At 33.9% G+C, this 19009-nt stretch overlaps 2 protein-coding genes across 3 annotated transcripts in view; one reads left to right on the forward strand and one right to left on the reverse strand.

Annotated features, from left to right (window-relative positions):
- The window catches only part of LOC107860678 (titin), a gene marked incomplete in the record, with an annotated part of 16709 nt that extends 8289 nt beyond the window's left edge, over positions 1–8420 (reverse strand). For both annotated transcript variants that reach the window (XM_016706121.2, XM_047407617.1), the window contains 10 exon segments: positions 1–370; positions 486–938; positions 1046–1492; positions 1607–2056; positions 2170–2535; positions 2643–3134; positions 3266–3667; positions 3780–4166; positions 4278–5216; positions 8099–8420. In XM_016706121.2, the coding sequence (XP_016561607.1) occupies positions 1–370; positions 486–938; positions 1046–1492; positions 1607–2056; positions 2170–2535; positions 2643–3134; positions 3266–3667; positions 3780–4166; positions 4278–5162 (4252 nt within the window).
- Positions 8421–14669: 6249 nt separating this feature from the next.
- LOC107861486 (cyclin-dependent protein kinase inhibitor SMR6) lies at positions 14670–15903 on the forward strand. The gene has a single exon (XM_016706825.2). It carries the CDS (start codon positions 15325–15327, stop codon positions 15643–15645), a length of 321 nt encoding a protein of 106 aa, XP_016562311.1. The 5' UTR covers positions 14670–15324; the 3' UTR covers positions 15646–15903.
- Positions 15904–19009: the final 3106 nt, after the last annotated feature.

The following is a 19009-nucleotide window of genomic DNA, read 5'->3' on the forward strand; positions in this document are numbered from 1 at the left end:
GTTCTTCAGGTTTCTCTTCAGCTGCCGATTCTTGAGGTATTTCCTTTACCTGTACTTTAGATTTCTCCTCAAATGTTGGTTCTTCAGGTTTCTCCTTAACCGCAGGTACATCAGGTTTCTCTTCAGCTGCTGGTTTTTGAGGTTTCTCCTCTACTTGTACCTCGGATTTCTCCTCAACCATCGGTTCTTCAGGTTTCTCCTCAACCTCTGGTACGTCAGGTTTCTCTTCATTAACAAGTTCTTCACTTTTTTCTTCAATAGTTGATTCTTCAGGATTTTCCTTAGTGTCTGGAGAGTAAGCAACATCATTATTGGTATTGCATGGAATTTCACTGCCAGTTGTGTCGTTCGACTCTACCATTGGCATATTCTGCAGAAAGAATTTAATGTTTCACTTTGCCTTTCAATAAAGAAGCCGATGTAAATCAGAGGACATACATAACTAAAAAAGATGGATTAACTTTGTGATAGTGTTTGACTCTTACCTTTTCGAAAAGAGTTATCTTTTCAGGTTTCTCCTCTTCAACTGTTGGTTCTTCATGTTTCTCTTCAAATGCTAGTTCCTCAGGTGTTTCTTCCTGTATTGGTTCCTCAGGTGTTTCTTCTTCTGTTACTTGCTTTTCAGGTTTCTCCTCAATTGTTGGTTCTTTGATTGTCTCCCCAATCGATGGTTCTTCAAGCTTTCCCCCCCCTGTTGGTTTTTCAGGTTTCTCTTCAATTTTCGGTTGTTCAGGTATTTTCTCAACTGCCGGTTCTTCTGCCTTCTCCAACACCATTGATTCTTCAGATTCCTCTTCAATTGATGATTCTTCATGGGTTTTTTTAACTACTGACTCTTCTGTGTTTTCCTCAACTGATGCATAATCAGCAATGTCGTTGTCGGTATTGCTTGGAATTGCATTGTCTATCTTGTCCTTTGAGTTTAATTTTGGCATATTCTGCAATAAAGTTTCATGTAGTCTTTCAATAGATAAACAGATGTAAATTTGTTGCACTCATAAAGCTAATATGATGGATAAAATTTGTGACAGTGTTTAATCCTCACCTTCTCCTGAAAAACTTCTGTTTCAAGTTCCTCCTCTTCAATTGCTGCTTTTTCATCTTTCTTCTCTACAACTAATTCTTCAGGTTCCTCCTCAACGGTTGATTCTTCAGGCTTTTCTTCAAGTACTAGTTCTTCAGGTGTTTCCTCCTTTGCTAGCTCTTCAGGTGTTCCTTTAGCTGCCGGTTCTTCTGGCTTCTCTTCAGCCTCCGGTTTTTGAGATATCTCCTCTACTTGAACTTTAGATTTCTCATTAATTGTTGGTTCTTCAGGTTTCACCTCAACCGCTGGTACATCAGATTTCTCCTCATTAACTGGTTCTTCAGGTTTTTCTTCAACAGCCAATTCTTCAGGAATTTCCTCAATGTCTGGAAAGTGAACAACATTATTCTTCGTATTGCATGGAATTTCACTGCCACTGTTGTCGTTCGAGTCTATAATTAGCATATTCTGCATAAAGAATTCAATGTTTTACTTAGCCTTTCAATAAAGAAGCAGGTGTGAATCACAATACATGCATATCTAACAAAATGGATAAACTTTGTGATAGTGCTTGGCCCTTACCTTTTCTAAAAGAGTTTCCTTTTCAGGTTTCTCCTCTTCGATGGCTGGTTCTTCATGTTTCTCTTCAAATGGTAGTTCATTTGGTGTTTCTTCTCGTGTTGGTTCTTCAGGTGCTTCCTCAGTTACTGGTTTTACAGGTTTCTCTTCAACTGTTAGTTCTTCGAGTGTCTCCTCCATCGATGGTTCCTCAAGTTTCTCTCTTGCTGCTGGTTTTTCAGATTTATCTTCAACTATCGGTTGTTCAGGTTTATTCTCAATCGCTGGTTCTGCAGGCTTCTCCGAAACCGCTGATTCTTCAGATTTCTCTTCAATTGGTGATTCTTCGTGTTTTTTTTCAACTACGGGTTCTTCAGTTTTTTCCTCAACTGATGCATAATCAGCACTATCATTGTTGGTATTGCATGGAGTTGCATTTTCTGTCTTGTTCTTTGAGCCTACAATTGGTGAATTCTGCAAAAAATTTAAAATTTCATTTAGTCTTTAAATAGATAAACAGATGTAAATTCATTGCACATATAAAGCTAATATGATAGATAAACTTTGTGACAGTGTTTAATCTTCACCTTCTCCTGAAGAGCTTCCATTTCTAGTTCCTCCTCTTCACTTGCTGGTTTTTCATCTTTCTCTTCAACAACTAGTTCTTCAGGTGTCTTTATAGTCTTTGATTCTTCAGGTGCTTCTTTATCTGCCCGTTCTTCAGGTTTCTCTTCAGCCACCGGTTCTTGAGGTATATTCTCTTGTACTTCAGATCTCTCCTCAATTATTGGTTCTGCAGGTTTCTCTTCATTGTCTGGTTCTTTGGGTTTTTCTTCGACAGCCAATTCTTCAAGATGATTTTCCTCAATGTCTGGAAAGTGAGCAACATCATTATTGGTATTGCATGGAATTTCACTGTCAGTTTTGTCGTTCAAGTCTACAATTAGCACATTCTGCAAAAAGAATTTAATGTTTCACTTAGCCTTGCAACAAAAAAGCAGATGTGAACAACAATATGTGCATAACTAACAAAATGGATAAATTTTGTGATAGTGCTTACCTTTTCAGGTTTCTCCTCTTCAACCGCTGGCTCTTCATATTTCTCTGCAAGTGCTGGTTTTTCAGGCTTCTCTTCAACTGTCAGTTGTTCAGTTTTCTTATCAATGACCAGTTCTTCAAGATTCTCCGAAACAACAGATACTACAGATTTATTTTCAAGTGCAAGTTCTTCATGTGTTTCCTCTCCTGCAAACTCTTCAGATGTTACTTTTGATGTCGGTGCTACAGGTTTCTCTTCAAGTGCTAGTTCTTCATGTGTTTCCTCCCCTGCTAGCTCTTCAGTTTTTTCTTTCGATGTTGGTTCTTCAGGTTCCTCTTTAACCTCTGGTACATCATGTTTCTTTTCAATAACTAATTCTTCAGGTTTTTCTTCAACTTCAACTGCTGGTTCTTCGAGTTTTTTCTCAATTTCTGGAAAGTGAGCAGTATTGTTGTTGGTATTGCATGGAATTTCATTATCAGTTTTGTCCTTAGAGTCTACAACTAGCAAATTCTGCAAGAAGTATTTAAAGTTTCACTTAGTCTTTTGTAGATAAGCAGATGTGAATTGTTACACTTACATAACTAATAGGATGGATAAACTTTATCACAGTGCCTGACCCTCGCCTTATCCAAAAGAGTTACCTTTTCAGATTTCTCTTCAAATGCTAGTTCATTTGGTGTTTCTTCCCGTGTTGGTTCTTCAGGTGCTTCTTCAGTTACCCTTTTTTCTGGTTTATCTTCAACTGTTGGTTCTTCTAGTGTCTCCTCAATCGATGGTTCTTCAAGTTTCTCCCTTGGTGCTAGTTTTTCAGATTTATCTTCAACTGTTGGTTGTTCATGTTTATTCTCAACCGCTGATTCTTCAGGCTTCTCCAAAACCGCTGAGTCTTCAGATTTCTCTTCAATTGTTGGTTCTTCATGTTTTTTTTCAACTACTGGTTCTTCAGTTTTTTCCTCAACTGATGCATAATCAGCAATATCTTTGCTGGTATTGCATGGAATTGCATTTTCTGTCTTGTTCATTGGGTCTACTATTGGCGAATTCTGCAAAAAAATTTAAAGTTTCTTTTAGTCTTTCAATAGATAAACAGATGTAAATTCGTTGCGCACATAAAGCTAATATGATGGATAAACTTTGTGACTGTTTAATCCTCACATTCTCCTGAAGAGCTTCCATTTCAGGTTTCTCCTCTTCAATTGCTGGTTTTTCATCATTCTCTTCAACCACTAGTTCTTCAAGTGTATCTTCAACCGTTGGTTTTTCAGGTTTCTCTTTAAGGGTTTCCTCCCCTGCTAGATCTTCAGATGTTTCTCTTTCTGTTGGTTCTTCAGGTTTCTCTTCAGCCTCTGGTTTCTTAATTTTTTCCTCAAATGATTCTTCAGATTTCTGCTCAACTGTTGGTAAATCAGGTTTCTCTGGTTCCTCGGGTTTTTCTTCAACTGCTGGTTCCTCAACTTTTGCAAAGTTAGCAGCATCGTTTAGGGTATTGCATGGAAATTCTTTGTCAGTTTTGTTGTTTGAGTCTACAGCTAGCATTTTCTGCTAGAGGAATTTAAAGTTTCAGTTAGTCTTTAAGTAGATAAGCAAATATGGACTGTTGCACATACATAACTAAGACAATGGATAAACTTTGTGCCAGTGCTTGATCCTCACCTTTTCCAAGAGAGTTACCTTATTAGGTTTCTCCTCTTTAACTGCTGGTTTTCCACCTTTCTCTTCAACTGCTAGTTGTTCTGTTGTTTCTTCAACTGTTCGTTCTTCAAGTTTTTCTTTGAATTCTAATTTTTCCGGTGTTTTTTCCCGTGTTGGTTCTTTTGGTGTTTCTTCAACTACTAGTTCTTCGAGTTTCTCTTCAGCTGCTGTTTTTTCAAATTTCTCCTGAACCTCTGTTTCTTTCTCTTGCACAACTGGCTCTTCAGGGTTTTTTTCAACTTCTGGTTCTTCATGTTTCTCTGTAACTGTTGGTTCTTTATGTTTCTCTTCAATCATTGGTTCTTCATGTTTTTCTTCAACTGCTAGTTCTTCAGATTTTTCCTCTACTGCTGGATGGTCAGCAACATCTTGGTTTCCCTTCTCGATTAAGTTGTTCCCGTGTTTCCCGCTCGTATCTGATTCAGCATCATCTAATCTAGTTTCTTCGACAACGTTAATAAATGAGTTACCAAGCACAAATTGTTCTTGTACCATTCGACCGTCATCCTTGTCCGAGCTAGTTGCTGATTCTTTTGCATTTTCTGGGTAGCCATTTGAAGAAATATTTTCAGCTGGGCTGATTTCTACTCTTTCATCTTCTGTTTTCTCCCCCTGGTGGAATGAACTCCCGAAGATCTGTTCATCTGACTTGTTTGGTGTATCGACTGACACATGGACCTCTATTGAACTGCCATTTTCTTCAACAGCCTTGGAAACTAAGGGTGATGCATAAAAAATTTCACCCCCAGTGATTCCATAGTTACCTTTAGTCAGATCCTTAATACTTGCAACCTCTGAAGCTCTTTCAAATTCAGATTGTGAATGGCCCTTCTCGTCTTTCTCCATCTTCAGTTTGTCTGATATTGTATACACTTCCCCTAGCAAATTCTCTTTTTTTTCCTGCATAAAGGAATGATTTTTGCTATGTCGTTACAGAATTAAGAGAAAATGTGTTTAACTTATCTAACATTGGCAGAGCAGCACTGAAGTTACAACAGGATATTTGTCAGACTAACCCTGCGATATTGGAACTGCATGTATTAGCAAGATCTCTGTTTTATCATTGAAATGGAGTTACTAACCCAAGCCTAGTGGTAAAAGCCGCAGATGTCCCAACATAGGACCTATTCAGTAAACCCATGTTTGAGAATCCCCCCAGAAAGAGTTGCTATTACTCTTCCCTGTATTAACCAATTAATCTCCAACAGGACCTATTTACTCTTCGTATAATGTATCAGATATTCTTCATTGGCGTAAAGAGACTGCAACAGTATGGAGGGAGGTGATTAGGAATGATATGGAGCAGTTACAGCTTACGGAGGACATGACCCTTGATAGGAAGGTGTGGAGGACGCGGATTAGGGTAGAGGGTTAGGGGGTGGGAGTGCGTCGGTATCAGTAGGGGAGCGTTCTTTTGTGTCTAGAGTTTCTTGTTCGTGGTGTTGTGGCTGTAGTATTATCTTGGGGCTAGCGGTGTTAGTTTATTTTGCATACCGTACTAGCTTATATGCACTTATCTTTTGTGTTTGTTATATTGTTGGTTTATTTTGCATACCGTACTAGTTTACATGTACTTATCTTTTGTGTTTACTATACTATTATCGGTCCTAAGCCGGGGTCTATCGGAAACAACCTTTCTACCTCTCTACCTCACCTGAGGTAATGGTATGGTCTGCGTACACTCTACACTCCCTAGACCCCACTATGTGGGAATATACTGGGTATGTTGTTGTTGTTGTTGTTGGCGTAAAGAGACTGCAGTATTAAACAATAGGAAAAACAATGCAGGAATACTTCTACCTACAATATTTGAAGTTTGTGAAAAGTCGATGAGATACTGTTTATTGCATGTACAAGTGATGTGTTAGTGGCTTCTAAAGAAAGATAAATTTTGAGTTATCAGTTGGGTAAATACAGATTAGTTCGTCAGTTGGGGGCTTAAGTTATTTACTTCTGAGAGTATATATATTAATTACCAGTAGCATGTTTCTAGATTAGCTTGATGTGACAAAGAAGTTATATAGAGAATTTGAAGTGTTGGTGTCAAACAGTCATGATAATCCAATTACCTCTAACATTTTCCGTTAAGTGTTTCTAAAATATGAGAATATTGATTTGAAATGTATATTTATAATTTCTCCATGTAAGAACTTGAGTGGAACAATTCTCCTTCCAGGCTAACTAGATGTCGTCTCACACAATTAAAATGAGGAACACGTTGTTGTTCTAAGCTCATGTTCGCTCCTCAAAACTAACACCTCAGACCATACTAAACTTCATTTCAGAATATGACAGCTAATGTTAAAATGAAGTATTCACTTTCTCCTTGCTAAAGCTACCACAATCTGTTATGGAGTCGGGGCAATACAATTAACAAGAAAATGAATCTTTAGTTACACCCAAACTCAGCCTTTGTTTCCCTATAGTTCTCTTTCGACCACAAGCTATAATTTTCTTTTAATTAAACCAGTATCTTTCAATGCTAATTTATTTACGAAGAGTTTTTTTGAAAGTCAGATTTCATTAATTCGTTTCTGTGCTAATTTAAGTTTTCCCTAGGTATTCTTTTTGTCAATATCTATATTCTATAGTCTTTTGGAGAGGGTCAAGTTTTCAGTACTACATTATTAAAGGTGAGTAGTTGAGAATTAATAATTGTGCTGATTTGTTTCTGTGCCATTTCTTTTTAGGCTAGCTTTGGATGGCTTCAGGAGGAGTAGAGGTAGGCGAAAGAAATACTGGAGGGAGGTAATTAGGTAGGACATGAAGTTGTTTCAGCTTACTGAGGACATGACCCTAGACAGGAAGGTGTGGAGGTCGTGGATTAGGGTAGAAGGCTAGTGTGAGTGGGTGGGTTGTGGCTAGGTGTTAGTAGAGTTTGGGTGTGATAGGTGTCTTAGGTCTGTGAATGTGTGTGACTACTACATGGGTATCCGTTTTCCTTATTTCTTATTACGTATTGTTCGTTGTTCTCTTATTTTCTTTTCTCGGATATCTAGTGTTATTATTTCTTACCTTTTATTTTGTTATGCTACCCATCCAGTTTTATATTTCATTACGATCTTGGTATATTATTCTATATCTTGAGCCGGGGGTCTATCGGAATCAACCTCTCTACTTCCTCGGAGGTAGCGGTATGGACTGCGTACATTTTACCCTCCCCAGACCTCACTTTGTGGGAATACACTGGGACTGTTGTTGTTGTTGTTGTTGTATTACCCCTCCATACATACACATATATAGAAGTCAAGTTGCTATTGCCTAAGAAGAAGATCAACTAAAATATAGAACATACAGCCAGGAACTTGTATGTTATCTCAGGATCGAGTTTTTATTGTAAAATAAACAATTTGAACCAGTTGAATATCTACTAATTGTAGAAATAACATACAAGTTCCGAAAATAGGAAACCTCTATTAAATGATGGGCAAATCTAAACAAATTTTCTTTTTTCATCGAAGACTGCATGGCAGTAATTTTAGATGAAGACGGTAACCCTTAATTCGGTTCTTTAGCGACCATCTTTGTGGTTTGAAGAAAATTGGTAATGATCTGGTAAAGTTATTTCACTAGCATACTTCATATTACACAGTTGTTTCAGATATGATCTCTGATCATGCAGTGTCTTTTTTCTCAGAAAAAGGTCTTTTCACATACATGAAAGCAATCTTGACTACTGAAAAAAAGATGTAGAAGTAACTGTTGCGGCTAATGGAAATGATAAACACGCAAAATGATGAAGTATCATGCTCACATAAAGTAAAACAAGTGAGTTAACTTACGCTTTTGTTCTCTGGTATTTCAGCTATGTATTCCAATTCTCGTGAGCTGATCGCTGAATTGCTGTGTTTACGTTTTCTCAACCTCCCTAAAGACTATCAGAGTGTGTTTTGTACAACTGAACTGGACTGAAAATTCTCATAGCTATAAGTAGAGATTCTCTAAGTATGTCGATGCAGGATTACAATAGTTATATAATTATTAATTGATGACCATGTTGTTAAAGTAGATAGAAAATGACAAATCCACTTGCTAATCCTACTAATATTATGAGTTGGAAATAGACGTGGTCCTTTTGAATGATGAGTAGTCACATGCCCCTCTAGTATAGCTTTTCTAGTCATCAAACAGTCAGATAATTGTTTCTAATTTATAACTGCAGGGATTGTGCTGCTGACAAGAAGAAACTGCCACAAGAATTTACTGTTCACTTCATCCCAGGTTATGGTTATAAATTCCTTTTAGGGTCATATATTTTACTTAAAGTAGAGTAACATGCCTTTCTAACATACTTTAGATAGGTGTTCTCAGATTGCTACATTTCACAGTGGCTTGAATTTCCCTACAAATTCGTTCAGTTGATTTACTTGATCTTGGAAAACTTTTGACTTGAATATTAATGCATTTTGTTAGTGATCCTAAAATCTGTTTGACCATTATTTTAGTGAGCTTAAATGGAGCAACTTAGACAATGAGGATCGATATAGTCGACCTCCAACTTGCTTGAGACTGAGTTGTAGGTGTGCTTGTATTTGAGCCAAGAAGGTAAATAGTTACCTGGACCTAGTGTTCACAACGATCATACTAATTTCCCATGGTTAAGTCATAAATTAAGTTGAGAATGGGTATTTATTTAACCGAGCTTTAGTGATTAAAGTGTATTTAAAGACGTAGTATTATATTCATTGAGTTTGTGCAAAAGGAAAAGAAGCCATTTCTAAAGGTAATAAAAGGAGGCATAATCATTTTTAAAGGTACAAGATGTCAAGTCAGGTAAAAAAGGTCAGATTATATTTTCCTCCTGGTCTTAAGGTAAATTAAAGGGAAACCTCTGTAAAGTCATGAAAATAGTACCAACAACTTTACAAGCCATAAAGACGGCACAAAGGAGCGGAAAGAGCGCGATTTAGGGATTTTAAATCCATAGATGTAAAGTTCCACTGCATCTATTATCACTGAGCATATTGTATTTCTTTTTCATACATGTTTTCAAGTCTTTTAATTAAATTGAGGATGTATCGAAAACACCCTCTCTACCTACCTTCATAAGATAGGGCAACATGTCAATAGTAGAAGTTAACTACCTGATGACCCGGTAGACAAACATAATAAAAAAGAATCAAAAAGAGCAGGTTGCTGAGATGTACAAAGAGGAAACTCCCATGTTCCATGTCACTCATAGACGTGGAAAAAACTGTTTTATTCGTACGTAAAATTGCAAATAATTGATAATAAAGTTAAAAAAATATGACTAGGATAAATGAATTGCAAAAAGTAATTGGTTTTAAACAAGGAGTTGTCTCAATCAAACCATTCAAAAACAAGATAGATGATTTGTCTTTTTCCCCCGCCCCTTTAGGCTGGATATAAAGTAAGCAAATAGCAATACTTCAACTTTTTATGTTTTATTCTATTTTCTTTTCTTCCATCTTCCTTAAATATGTAAAAAAAATCTTCCTTAAAAATGTTGCAATAATGTATTTAAAGGACCAAAATAGAAAATGAAAGGCGACATTACACCACTTTGATGAATCAAAGGTCGGATAAGCACGAAAATTTAGTGTATTTCGGATCTTAAAAATTTGTATCCTTCGGTTAAAAAAAAAAAAAAAAATAAAACTTACATAAATGCCAACAAGTTTACCCCTATTGTTTGTTAAATTACAATTAATCCTTTATTTTGCAATTTTTGAATTCATAATTAGCATTCGGATATATAATTTTGAAATTGAGATACATAATTTTGAATTTAAAAATTTAACAGTAAATTACTCCATTTTTTGTTCGATACATAATTAGCATCTCAATACATAATTTTGAAATTGAAATACATAATTTTGATTACCGAGATACATTTATTTATTAAATTATTTAATCGAGATACATAATACATTAACAAGAGATACATAATTAAAATTATGTATTCGAAGCTTTATGGGTTTGTGGATGTATCCAATTATTATTTTTTTTTAAAGAAAAAAGAATTTAGGTGGTTAATAAAAAAAGTAGAGATTTTATGTAGCTTAATAAAGATAAATTGTGGTGTTATGTAAACTATCCACTTTGCCGTAATAGATTGTAGTTATGATTGGTTTATACTCAATGTACAACAAGTGAGCTTAGTTATTTTTTGTATTACATAATCATTATAGGGTTAAAATTTGTTTTAGAAAAGAAGATATATCATGGATGTTTTTTGTTGCGAGCTCTATTAGATTGTTGTGTAGTGTAAAAATCCTTAATTGTATTGAGTTTTAGGCATTATGCGGTGACGGTATAAACTGTAAAAAGTATGTATATGATCAGGTTGCTTATAAAGTGGTTTTAGAAAAATTATCACAAAGATGCATTAGTTGATAACTTGATTAAAGTGGTAATCAGCTGTTAGAATAGGTTAAACTACAATGATAGTATAGATAATACGTATTTATTTTGCTAGTATATATAATTTAAATTTGATTGCATTTAGCAAGTGGTGACTTAAAATTTTGTCATTTAAGGCTCATTGAGTGCTACAATTATCTAATTTAGATAGTGATGTCTTGTATATATTATCTTATGACGTTACGGAATTTCTGACTAGGAAGGACTTCGATAGCTCTTGCATGCCAAAGTTGAAATTGGTAGAAGATACGTGTTAGATAGAATTCATTAGTTTCGATTCAAATTCAAATTAATCTAATATGTAGAAGTTCTTAATTATTGACAGTTTTCGTCGATTTCAAATTTGTATTTTGGCTCACTTCTGGGACTAGAATCTTACTATATTATGTGGTAAAAATGAAATACGATATAAGGGAGGAAAAACAGTTATTCTAGTCATACCAAAATGACACACTTATCATACAACAACAACAAACTCAGTGTATTTCTACCTAGTGGGGTCTGGGGGTAAGATGTACGCAGTCCATACCACTACTTTAGGAGAGGTAGAAAGACTGTTTCCGATAGACCCCCGGCTCAAGACAAGGAGTAATAAACAAATACTTAATAAAGCATGGAACAAGATGTCAAGACATAAATACGCCACCCACAAGGAATAATAAACAAAGAAGACACACTTATCATAGAAGAAGAAAATCAAAATGTCCCACAGCCCCTACCCAAATTTAGGCAGCCATATATCCAAAGTATATTAGTAATAAATACAGAAAAAGACATTAGTGCCTGAAGTGTCACGTTCAATAGGCCAAGAAGGTATACTCATCATTCAACAATTTTGGATGGACGGCTCCCACTTGCTACTTGATACTTGATACGACTTGTTCTTGTTCTTTTATACTTTTTGAGTTTTGAGCTTTTGTTTTACCAATCTATTGCTGGTTATCGAAGTTTTGAAGTTAATGAGTTTCAATTTAGGAGTATATAATAGTAATTAGTTTTGTAGTCAAATATTTAGTAGATTTTGAAATACGTACACAAAATCTAGGAAAGTTTGGTTGATCAGGTGAATTCGTAAATGACACTCTAGATTTGTTCATGCTAGCCACACGGCGGATTCAAGATTCCGAATCCAATAATCATTGAGTTGCTTTGTTCAAAACTTATTAGTATTAATATATATCAGAAGAAAAGCTACATTTACTACATGCACACCTTGTTACCTTAGGATGGCATAGCCTTAAAAGTGAAGAACGAGGTTCAAATGAGAAGAAGCTTATGGTGGATGCACAGGCACCCAGAGACGAGGAAGGAGCTAGTGACCTTAGGATGGCATAACCTATCGTTCAAATGAGGAAAAGCTTATGGTGTATACATAGGCATCCAGTAGATGAGGAAGGATGTAGTAATCGATGTAATGCTTTGAATACTTCTAAACGGTTATCTAGCAATGTTAGTGACCCGTCATTCTTTCGTAATCTATCAAGGTTCGATAGAATAGTAGATTTCTTGACACAAAATTTGAACTAAATCTATTAGATTTTATTGTATAAGATCCGTAACTAATAATATAAACCGTCCCTAGCTTCTCAGTAATTTTAGATCATTGCAAGTGTAGGAGTTTTTTTTAAATTTCATCAAGTGCATTAAGAAAAGTAAAACGTGGGTGGTCAATGAAATATTTGATTTGATTTGGATTAGGAATAAATGAGATGATATTGGTGATTAATGAAATGTTATCCTGTCAGCAATTGTTGATGGGAGTAATAGGGGCCCCAAAAAGAATCTTAATGTCAATAACATTGAGCTGGCGCAGTGTCATGCCATCGTTTCACATTGGGTGGTCCAAATAAGGCCTCCTCGCCGCCCATTGGACCTCGGGCCCCCACCACTCTGCTCCAATTTTCTGCAATGTCACACACCAAGTGCACTAAACTCATTCGGTAGCAATAATAATAATAACATATTTAATTTCATAAGTAGCGTCCAAAAAAAGTTAAAAGTGTAGATAGTCTTACTCATGTCCTCTGAAGGTAGAGAAGTCGTTTTCGGTAAACAACAATATATCTAGTGTATTTTCAGAAAGTGAAGTCTGGGATAAAGTCTCACATGAAGTAGAAAGGTTGTTTTCAGTAGATCTCTGACTCAGGACAGATAACAGCATAACAAACGAAAAATATAAAAGCAAACAACAAAAAAGGATATAGCACCGCTAGATAATAAAGAAAACAAGATATCTATAAGGTAATACTATAAACTAGTTATACAAAATCATAGTTATCACTAAAACATCATGAACAAGACACTATAAAAAACTACAGACACAAATATAAACAAAGCACTCTTCCCTATTATTACGGACGTACTCCTACCTACAGACACAAATAGAAGTCGTTTTCAATAAAGCATATAAAAAATCAAATATGTAAAGCAAACATGATTGAAGAGAAGTCGTATGGTAAAAACAATAAAGAAAAAAATAGTAATAGAGACAAAATAACTAATACGATAACTGGAGGAAATAAAACAACATACTCAAAATACTAATACCAGAGAATAGAATAGTAGGAGAATAATATAACACTGAAAAGAAAAACTAGACAACGCCGGATCAAAAAAACTCACCTAGTGTTTATTTTAAATTACTATATTAATTAATTTATAATTTAATAACAAGCTAGTGTGATAATTGAATTAAGTACTTGTCATCTATTCTTCAGTTTGGTGTAAATACTTGGATTTGGGTAAGGCTGTACCTCAAAATGCCTGCAGCCAAAACTGAAAATATAATATATTTTTTTTGTGTTAGTTTTGAAGAAGAATATATCTAACTGAGCAAGCTAAAATGGAGTAATATAAACAAAGAAAACTCATATATAATTGATATATCTGATCTTGCCCCATGACACCTTGACAATTCTCCTAAATATCGTATAAGGCGTGATTGTAACTTGTATTGGATTGAGACACTCATAAAAGAAAATATTATTGTACCTACAACAACAAACCCAGTATATTCCCACATAGTGGGGTTGGGGAGGGTAAGATGTACGCAATCCATATCACTACTATTCGATAAACCCCCGGCTCAAGACAAGAAATAATAAATAAATTCGTAATAAAGCATGGAACAAGATGATATAATATAGATACAACACTTACAAGGAATAGTAAATAAAGAATATTATTGTACCTACGACAATATTTAGTTTGAACCGAATGTAATATAAATGTATTGAGTGATAGAGTTAGAAATTCTAGTAAAAAAATTCAAAATTTTACTATGCATAAGTTTATCTAAAGAGAATCAATTACAAAGTTATATGTGTATATATATAATTTTCTATTTATATTACATCATACAATTTTTTAACGAAGAGGATTCAATTGAACTCGTTCATGAGTATATGGTTCAATCACTGATTGTACTTGTACTTGTTATCTATGCTTGTGAATGATGTACGTATAGATAGATATGATCTTCCTTTCAAACTCATATTTGGACGTTTCTATCATAATGGGCTGGTAGCTCTAGAGAAATTAATGAGAGGGCATCGCTATTCCAATTAAATAGCATTCATGAATATCATAGGAAGGCGAATATAAGATTCAAAGTTTATGAATTACTATAATAATCTTAGTCACGTCATATTATTACTAAATATATCCAATTTTTTCATCTAAAGGTATTCAGAATTCAAATATTATAATTAATATTCTCTTAAGTATCTTTTTTATACTAATATTAAAATTATTTTAGTTAGTATTAAAAGTTTTTTAACAGTTTAGTTTGTTCCATTTTACACGACACTGTTATTTTTACGTCTATCCGAAAACAAAAAATTTCACATTCATATATTAGACACAAATTTAACTTTAAACTTCTCATTTTATTTTTAATAATATGTTTTCCTAGCAATAAAAAATTATCATGGCATTTCTAAAACCAAAAGCTCATTACCAACATGGGTTGTGGTGTAGTGGATGGGAAAAGTTGATTGTCTGATTTTTGGTATATACCAGAGTTTATTCTGGTAAGATTGTATAAAGAGGCCCCTTTCATTGGGCCTACGATTAATGGGCTTCTTGGAGGAGCAGTTTTGGGCCTTCATTGAAGGTAAAATGGAAAAACCAAAAATTTAGGCGGGAAAGAGAGCCGTTGCCCCAAAATCACCAAATTCTGGCGCCAAAATCTAAAATTTCTAATGTATTTCAGCTGCCCATTGCCCGAAATATTACGGGCATCCCAAAAAAATCTGTCACAGTATTCTTATTCTTATCAACTCCTTATATAACATTATAATTATTGTTTATTAGACTATCATATGCTACTATTAACCAAATTAGGTTTATTTGTATACGCTTTTGTTTTCCTTATAAATCTGCCCTCCATTTTGCCGCCTTCCCTTCTTTTTCTCTCATTCAAAGTCTTTACATTTTTACACCCCCTTTTCTCTCTTCATCCTAACACTGTAAGATTCTTCTTAGTCCAAAAACAAGAAAGACCCTTTTCTTCTCTTCAAATTTACACGGATTCTTGATAAAAGAGGAGTCTTTGTGTTACAAAAAAAAAAAAAAAAATCCTTTTTTGTTATTGTGTGTCTGTGTGTTTTGTGTTTGGTTAGCTATGGGGTTTTCAAAGAAGCATCAATTAGTAGAAGGAACCAAAGAAGAGAAAAAAATGTGGGTAATTGCTGGAATAGCATTTAGGCCTAATAAACTGAAACCAATATCAACAAAGCCAAACAGAGAAGAAACTGAAGAAGACGAAGAAGTAGAAGAGAGTTCAACAACTCCGACATCGAGAGATTCAAGGATACCGGAGAAACTTCCATGTCCACCTGCTCCTGTTAAGCGTAGGCCAGCTTCAACTTGTCATTTTAATGGTGCTAGAGAGTTCTTTAATCCACCAGATCTCGAATCTGTATTTATTATTCGACATGTGTAGAGAGCAAAATGTTGAAGTAGAATTAGTTAAGGGCCAAAAAATTACAACTTTATGGAACCAGAAAGAGGCCCTTTTGCTCTTGTTATGTTTTTTTTTTCTTTACTTAAGCTTAGTAGTAATGTAGTTTTTTTTTTAGTAGGTTAGGCTTTTGAGATTTAGATAATATATAATGTAATATACAAAATACTAGATATGGTGTCAGTAGATTATGCTAGTTTAGTTCAGTTTCTATCTATAAAAATAAGAAATTTCTCAGTATTATGGCCTTCTGTTTTTTCCTTCTTAAGTTTGCTACTCTGTTTTAATTGGTTGTCTTGTTTTATTTTTTTAGTCTATTTCATAAAGAATTTTTTTTTTTTCTAATAAAGTGTGTTTAAAGTCCTAAGATTAAAGGATATTTTGATACATTCTATTCTATTTTAGATTATGATGAAAAGATTTAAAAATCTTTTTATTTTGTCAAATTCTATGTCAAGTCAAAAACATATAAACAAATTAAAATTTGAGACTGAGGTAATGATCATGTAATATATACAATACTAGGCATGGTCTCAGTAGATTAGATAGTGTAGTTCAATTTCTGTCTAAAACAATGAAGATCCTCAGCATTATGGCATTTCTGTTTTTCTCTTATTTTGTTCTTTGTCTCGATTATTGTATTATTTCGTTATCATTATGATGTCACTTGAATCAAGGGTCGAACAAAAACAAATTCTTTACCTACGTGAGGTAGGAATAAGACTTTATACATACCATCCTCCCCGAACCTACTCTTAGGATACACCTGGTGTGTAGTTGTTTTGGTCTTGTTCTTTTTTTACCTTTGCCTGTTTTATTTTTGGGTGTGGATTGAGATTTTGAGTGTGCAGAATCTAAATATGTCATCATATTTAAAAAGAAATCAATTTATGTCATTGATTTAAAAAGTTACAAAAATAGGTTATTTGCATAAAATAAGTACAATATTCTTTTTTCCGTCTTGACACTGTTAAAATAGGATAGTGCACTAAATAAGTGCACTATCCATTTTTATATGGATAGTGCAGTAAATAAGTGCACTATCCATTTTTTTTATGAATAGTGTATTATTTATTTATTTTATGGATAGTGCACTAAAAAAATATACTATCAATTATTTTTGATATATAACACTTCTTTTGTGCATTATTCCCTTTTTGTGCATTTTTTTCCTGTAAAAGTATTTGGGTGCTATACAGATTTATTCAGAAAAAAATGGTATAGTCGAATTCGTCCCTTAGAAAATAAACCTATTTCTATTTATCATGATTTATAAATTGCTGAACACATCATTATTGGAAAAACATACTCCTCTAAAGTTGATAATTTTATTATTTGGAGAGAAACAATTCAGTGGACTCAACTATATTTTAAACGGTGTGATTATGAGGTATTATGTCGATGGCATGGTTTGACCGTTCCACAGGCACAGTACGCGACATTTCAAATATGTAAATTTAGGGATGATGTACAAGTTATTGAACACTTGTATAAGGAAATATCAGGAATGGAAAAAGCATTAGAGCTTTTTCATGCATTAGATGATCTTTATCTTTCAAGGAGCAGATGAAAAGGAGCATTGGTAAGTACATGAAAATTAGAGATTACATCGAAATTCTACCTATCCAGTATATCCAATTGTTAACGAATGGATAGACCTTCAAAAACATTTACCCCTAACATGAAATTTTGAAGTGCCATATTGTTGTATAAACCAATTGAGTTTTGTTGAGCCAACACCATGAATTCTCCGTAGTTCCTGAAACTGACGAAGAAGATATGTAATTTTTTACATTGTACGTTATGTTGCAATTTGGTGTTAGAAAAAAATTAAACTTTCATCTCAAAATAAAATGCGTAAAATTTCATCTCATAAAAAATTACACCATTCATTGACATACAAATACGTAACTTTTTACATTGTACGTTATGTTGCAATTTAATATTATGAAAAAATTAAAATTTCATCTCACAATAAAATACGTAAAATTTTATCTCATAAAAGAAGTGCAACATATCAAAATAATAGATAATGCACTTTTTTAATGCACTATCCATTTATTTTATGAATAGTACATTAAAAAAATGCATTAAACTATAGAAAAAAGGAAATAATGCACAAAATAAGTGCAATATATCAAAAATAATTGATAGTTTACTTTTTTAGTGCACTATCCATAAAATAAATGGATGGTACACTTATTTAGTGCACTATTAAAAAAATGAATAGTGCACTATCCATAAAAAAAAAAATGGGTAGTGCACTAAATAAGTGCACTATACATATAAAAAATGGATAGTGCACTATCCTATTTTAACGGTCACAAGATGGAAAAAATGATATTGTGCACTTATTTTATGCAAACAGCTCATTTTTATAACTTTTTAAATCAGTGGTATAAATTGATTCTTTTTTAAATATATGGTATATTTAGGTTCCGCACTCATAATAAGAAATTAGTTATGGCACTTACAAATTAGTTATTAGCGTACTGCAATTATTTTACTCAATGAAGCAAGAAAATCTGAGTCTTATTTCAGAGCTTTTTACTTTCTTCCACTTGTTAATTTTCATTTCCAAAAGTGAATCCTAGCATTGAATTCATCTAACAAGTTACAAAATCATAATTCACAAATTCAATTTTCAACTTTTATTTTAAGCTAAGAGTAATTTTACTTTTTTCTTAACTAAACAGGAAGAGACATGCATTTTGAAGCTAGGAAATCAATGGGATTATAACCACACAGGTTCTATACAGAAAAAAAAAAAAAAAAAAAAAAAGCCAATACATTTTTAATTTGATAAAGGTGGTAAATCTTGGCTGAGAGATGAAGTACATATGCTTGGCTAAAATTGATTGACCCACGTCAGCAAATTTTTACTATAAAAGAAAAAAAAAATTATAAGTGGTCCATTGTTACAGGACTATGCTACAAAATTGCAAGTCCCAATTTGTCTTAAAATATTTGTTATTAATATTAAAGATATTTAGATCGTATTGGGGCAGGTTGGATGAAATGGAGCCTCGTTTTGGGAATTTTACGTGATAAAAAGGTGCCCCCAAGCTGAAGGGCAAATTCTATAGAGTTGCAGTTAGGTCGGTAATGTTGTATGGAGCTGAGTGTTAGTCGGTTAAGAATTCTCATATCCAAAAATTGAAAGTGACTGGAATGAGGATGTTGCATTGGATGTGTGGTTTTACTAGAGCTGACAGGATTAGGAATAAAATTATTCGGGAGAAGGTGGAAGTGGTGTCGGTGGAGGATAAAATGCGGGAAGTGAGGTTGAAATGGTTTGGCCATGTGATGAGGAGGGGCGCGGATGCCCCGGTTCGTAGGTGTGAGA

Source organism: Capsicum annuum, chromosome 2 (assembly GCF_002878395.1).
Source record: "Capsicum annuum cultivar UCD-10X-F1 chromosome 2, UCD10Xv1.1, whole genome shotgun sequence".
Taxonomy (NCBI): domain Eukaryota; kingdom Viridiplantae; phylum Streptophyta; class Magnoliopsida; order Solanales; family Solanaceae; genus Capsicum; species Capsicum annuum.